The 6,000-nt window shown below is 42.9% G+C and overlaps 1 protein-coding gene across 1 annotated transcript in view; it reads right to left on the reverse strand.

The window, feature by feature from the left end:
- Positions 1-3,473, reverse strand: part of LOC123160637 (putative protein TPRXL) — a 75,885-nt gene extending 72,412 nt beyond the window's left edge. Inside the window, exons 1-3 of the mRNA XM_044578463.1 lie at positions 3,429-3,473; positions 1,796-1,948; positions 1,700-1,735 (exon numbers count right to left, since the gene is read on the reverse strand). Coding sequence (XP_044434398.1) covers positions 1,700-1,735; positions 1,796-1,948; positions 3,429-3,473 — 234 coding nt within the window. The remainder of the gene's footprint in view (positions 1-1,699; positions 1,736-1,795; positions 1,949-3,428) is intronic.
- Between the last annotated feature and the right edge of the window lie 2,527 nt (positions 3,474-6,000).

The raw sequence follows: 6,000 nt of genomic DNA on the forward strand, positions 1-6,000 counted from the left end.
GACTCACCAAAGATAGCAGAAACCATCTGAGATACACGGTGTCTTAAGCCGGTGAGCTCAGTGGTCACCTCTTGAAGAGCTGCCTCTGCTTTTTCAGAGCGTTGCGTTAAAGCAGTTTTCTCTTTACCCCAAGTGTTTCGTTCCGCCTCAAAACTGGTCTTCAGCTTTTCCATCTCAGCCACGCTAAATTGGAATTTTGAATCGGCCTTCCGGGTTTCAGATTCTTGGTTTTCCAGCCGGGTCAGTTGTGATTGAAGTTCAGCAGTGGTATTCTTTACAAACATAGAATTACAAATACATTTATATCCGGATTACAAGAGTATAAGTCCCAAGTCTTTTGCAAGCAACAACACTTGGCACTTGGGGGCTAATGTCTGTCAAAGAATTTCTTCAAGTAAACGGCTCTTCTGAATAAAGTCCCAAGCACTTTGCAAGCAAGACTACTTGGCACTTGGGGGCTAATGCATATCGCTTGTATCTTCTTACTACTTTATGATAACCCGGTTGTGCTGTAAACAATCACAGCCGACTCATGGGGGCTACACAAATAAGCTCTCCTTTCTTCAACAATGGTAAACAGGACCGGCTCATTCATGCTGATTAAACCAAACCTTGGGGGCTACGGGTGCAATGTTAATTGATGAAATCCGGCTTAATTATAAAGGTACAAGCCGGCTTTTGACGGATTCCACTACAGATGTTCACAGTTCTACTAAGTCTACAGCCTATTCAATTTTATCATAGCCAGTAGACTTGGGGGCTGGCAGGATGTATATAATTTATTTAAGCAGGAATTCATATCTCATGTTTCTGATGCATCTGCTTCACCATCTCAATTTCAAGATCGCGGCTGGAGTGTACTTGGTTCAGATAGCCAGACAATATTTCACTGCTGCTCAATTGTGCATAGTGGGAGACATCAAACCTCACTTTCCGCCTTTCAATAACCTCTTGTTTGGCGGATTGTTTGGTCAAGATAGTTGGATTTCTCGGTTCTATAAAACCGGAGCCGGTGATCAGAACATCATCAGTATGAGTCTCTGACGGCTTAGGTGAGCTTGACGGTTCAGTGATCAAAGATTCGGTGTTGGTATGATCAATGGAGGGATCAGGAATTTCAGGTGGAGCATCAGAGGTAGGTTCGTCTGGCTATTTTTCAGAAGCTTCAGGTGCAGAGACTTGCTACTCCGTTTCAACAACTTTAGGAGCCTCAGTTGGCTTGGTCACCCTGGCCTTCTTGCTAGGCTTTGCTTGTCCACTACATGGGTCGTGACAAGTCAGTATAGTTATCAGAGTATAAAGAGGTACAGAATAAAGTTGGTTATTGTTACCCAGGGGCAGTCTTGAAAGCTGGCAGCTGGGTCTATGATGAATCGCCAGAGGAAGAACGAGAAATCTCCTGGTATTTTGAATCAGAGGAATTGAGTGGCTGGCGAAAGAGACCCGCCAGTGGGTAAAAAGAAGTTAAGTTTGGAAGAACCTCATTTTGGCGTTTCCGTGGAACCGGAGTATTCGGTAAGCCGGAGGACAATTCTTCACCTCCGCTGTTCTGACTCTGGCGCCGGCTCTCGTGCTACTGTTGCTTCAAAAGAAAGTGAGGATCCAAATGAGCTAAGGGGTGTGAAAACCTTACTTTCTGGGTTACTTGTCGAAATTTCTGTCTTGGCAAAGGCTCTGAGTCGGAGGAAATAATAGTTACCTCTTCTTCAACTGCTTGGCTGGCCCCCGTATCATCCTGAGAGTAATCAATGTCAATAAGATAATTGAAAAAGGAGCCAAGAGAGTCAAGGGCTACCTCCGACTTGGAGGTGTCATCTAGCTCAAGCATTTCAGAGGCAGTTGGTTTCTTCTTATGCTTCTTGGTGTTTTTCTTGGCGACTTTCTTGGCAGCCCTGGCCTTTTTGGCAGCTTCATGGTCATATTTTGCCTTGCAAAAATCCGACTTAGCCTATAGATGTCAGCAAGGTTGAGTTAACACAATATTTGAATAATGAGATAAAGGTAAAGTAAATTAGAGACTTACATCTGGCGGCGGATTAAGCTTGCAGAAAGGGTTTAGACCCACTTTGCTGCAGTCTTCGGAATCTTCATTCAGAAGAGTTTTAACCATATCGGTAATTGCGTCATTAGTCAAACGCAAGGGGCTGTGGCGTAATGGATCTTTGGTACCGCCTGTATAAGCGCACATTAAGCCGGACCGGCGGCTCAAGGGTATGATTCGCCACGAGACCCAGCACTGGACCAAGTCAATGCCAGTTAATCCGTTTCCCAGCAAGGCCTTAACCTTCGCAATGGTGGGTGCAAGTTTTCTACGTTCAGTGGCTGAAAGCTTTTCCGGAAGATTATGCTTCGGGTCAAGACGTTCAGCACGATAACCCGGCAATGGATTCTCGTCAGCCGGAGAGGTATCCTTGCAGTAAAACCATGTCTGATTCCAATCCTTGGGGTGACTCGGCAGGCACGCACAAGGGAAGATGGCGTCTCTTCTGCGTTGAATTGGGATTCCGCCAAGTTCTAAGCTGGGCCCGTTCGTGAACTCATTTTGGCAGTTCAAATAGAAAAATTCCTTAAAGAGTTCGACACTGGGCTCCTCTTGAAGGTATACTTCACAAAAGACTTGAAAGTTGCAGATATTTGACACGGAATTAGGTCCAATGTCTTGAGGATGGAGTTGAAAGAAGTGCAGAACGTCTCGGAAAAATTTAGAGTCGGGTGGTGAGAAGCCCCGATTCATGTGGTCAATAAAAACAATGACTTCGTCATCCTTTGGCGGAGGTCATTCTTCGCCTGGAACAGGGGCGCGATAATGCATGACACTCTTTGCTGGCAAGTACCCAATTTTGACAAAGTCTTTGAAGGTGTTCTCAGTGACAATGGAGGGAACCCAGTTACACGAAGTGACTGTCTTCGGCAGCATCATGAAAAGAGAAACCTAAAGGGAAGAAAAAGTTTTGCCGGTTCAAATTGATTCATTAAGATGCAAGTTAAAAAGCTGCAGTATATGTTCAGAATGGCGGCTTAAAACGGGGACTAATGATATGTGGGCATTTATAAGCCGGTGATGTAAGCCGCCATGACAACTACTGTTAACTAAGATCTGACGGAGTGAAATTTTACTAAGTGTTGGGACAAACAGGTTTCACAGATTAAAGCTATAAGATTGGATCTACGACAGTTCAGAAAAAGAAAATAAATTCTAAACCTAAGGTGGCGGCAGCAGAAAGGTGGGGGTGCCCAGATGAGATCTGCTGTAATGAGGATATGTTCTAGTGTCAAAAAACAAGTGCTAAAACTGCTACCGTGCAGGACCTGTGTTATTTTCAAATCAAAGCTATGCGATCTAGAAGGAGAAAGAGGAACGGTGATGAACACTGACGAACAAGGAAACCCTAAGGACAGATCTATTACGAGGAAAGGTGAAGGCTTACCGGTCCTGATGGATAGCGGAGGGGCGCCGCGGCGTTCTGGTCCATTCAGGGTGATGCAGCGGCCGGAGTCGAGGCAGTGGACGAAGGTCGACGGCGGCAGAGCTCGGGCGCGCTGGTGCGCTGCGAGGAGGAAGACGAAGACGAGAAAGAGAAGGGGAGAATGGAAAGAGGACCCGTGGCCTTATTTATAGGACTGGAAGGATAAACGGTAGGCGCGGGAATCGATGAGACAAGGAAATGGATATGTGACGGCGCGAGCGCCTTGATTTTCGGAGGTTCATTAAAAAGAAGATTTATTAAGATTTGGGCCGTATGTGGAATTAATAACAGGTGACGTCATAGCGGGTTACCCCAATTTCAGAAGGTGACATCATGGCGGGTTACAATATTTCACAGGAAGATGAAGAAGGATTTTTTCGAAGTATTGAAGATTGACATGAACAAGTTCAAATCAACCTGGGGCCTAATGTTGGGGATATGACTATTGGATATGACCCGCCCAGGAGGGGCCGGGTTATCCCGATGGCGGTTCATCTAAATGAAGCCCAAGAGTATATTGAAGATGGCGGTTCATAACAGGCTTATTAAAAGGCCCAAACCCGAAGGCAGCTTAAGGCCCGTAAGTGTAAACCGCCATGTATATGTAACTTGTATTGTAAGGCATGTAAGATAAGTCACCGGGCCGGACACGTTTTTATGAGCCGGCCGGGACTCTGTAGGCCGTAGGGCGTCAACCCATGTATATAAGGGGACGACCCAGCAGCGGCTTAGGGCAAGAAACAACAGATCGAAAGCCAGGCAAAGCGTATTCGCTCCCTGGTAATCAAAACCCTAGCAATACCACCTCAAACTAGATTAGGCTTTTACCTTCACAGCAAGGGGCCGAACCAGTATAAACTCCTCGTGTCCTTTGTCCCGTTTAACCACTTTAAGCTAACCTCATCGCCATGGCTCCACAACTAAGTCCTTTCACTAGGACATCTGCCATGACAATTCCACGACACTATGAGTGAAAAGGTTGAATCTACTTCTCTTTTGTGTTTTTATCAGAATGAAATTATCAAAGAGATGAAGGCTGGTTTAGATGCAAATTTTCGTAGTGTGCTTAATCTTTCTTCTACCATTAATTGCCACGTGCTTTCACAAAATAGAAAGATAAGTGCTTTAGATAAGAAACTTTCTCTTTACCACCAAAAGGGAGAAGATGACACTACTTAGATCTATTCTTGTTTTTATGCCTAGCTAGGGGCGTTAAATGATAGCGCTTGTTAGGAGGCAACCCAATTTTAATTTTGTTCTTTGCTTTTTGTTCCTGTTTAGTAATAAATAATTCATCTATCCTCTATTTATATGTGCTTTTATGTTATAATTAGTGTTTGTGCCAAGTAGAACCTTTGGGAAGACATGGGTGAAGTCTTTTCAATCTTGTTGTAAAAAACAGAAATTTTTGCGCTCACGAGTTTAGATGCCATTTTTACTGGAGAGTGCTTTTAGGTTGATTATTTTTGCAGATGATTAATAGACAAATTCCTCACGTCCACCAATTTGTTTCAGAATTTTTGGAGTTCCATAAGTATTCGTTTGATACAGATTGCTACAGACTGTTCTGTTTTGACAGATTCTGTTTTTCGTGTGTTGTTTGCTTATTTTGATGAATCTATGAGTAGTATCGGGGGTATGAACCATACAGAAGTTGGAATACAGTAGATTTAACTCCAATATAAATAAAGAATGAGTTCATTATAGTACCTTAAAGTGCTGGTTTATTTTCTTATACTAACGGAGCTCATGAGATTTTCTGTTTAAGTTTTGTGTTGTGGAGTTTTCAAGTTTTGAGTAAAGATTTGATGGATTTTGGAATAAGGAGTGGCAAGAACCTAAGCTTGGGGATGCCCAAGGCACCCCAAGGTAAAATTCAAGGACAACCAAAAGCCTAAGCTTGGGGATGCCCCGGAAGGCATCCCCTCTTTCGTCTTCGTCTATCGGTAACTTTACTTGAGGCTATATTTTTATTCACCACATGATATGTGTTTGGCTTGGAGCGTCTTGTATGATTTGAGTCTTTGCTTTTTAGTTTGCCACAATCATCCTTGCTGTATACACCTTTTGGAGAGACATGCATGAATCGGAATTTATTAGAATACTCTATGTGCTTCACTTATATCTTTTGAGCTAGATAATTTTGCTCTAGTGCTTCACTTATATCTTTTTAGAGCGCGGTGGTGGTTTTATTTTATAGAAATTATTGATCTCTCATGCTTCACTTATATATTTTTGAGAGTCTTTTTGAACAGCATGGTAATTTGCTTTGGCTATAAAACTAGTCCTAATATGATGAGCATCCAAGATGGGTATAATAAAAACTATCATATAAAGTGCATTGAATACTATGAGAAGTTTGATTCATTATGATTGTTTTGAGATATGAAGATGGTGATATTAGAGTCATACTAGTTGAGTAGTTGTGAATTTGAGAGATACTTGTGTTAAAGTTTGTGATTCCTGTAGCATGCACATATGGTGAACCATTATGTGATGAAGTCGGAGCATGATTTATTTATTGATTGTCTTC

The sequence above is a fragment of the Triticum aestivum genome, chromosome 1D (genome assembly GCF_018294505.1).
Source record: "Triticum aestivum cultivar Chinese Spring chromosome 1D, IWGSC CS RefSeq v2.1, whole genome shotgun sequence".
Lineage (NCBI taxonomy): Eukaryota > Viridiplantae > Streptophyta > Magnoliopsida > Poales > Poaceae > Triticum > Triticum aestivum.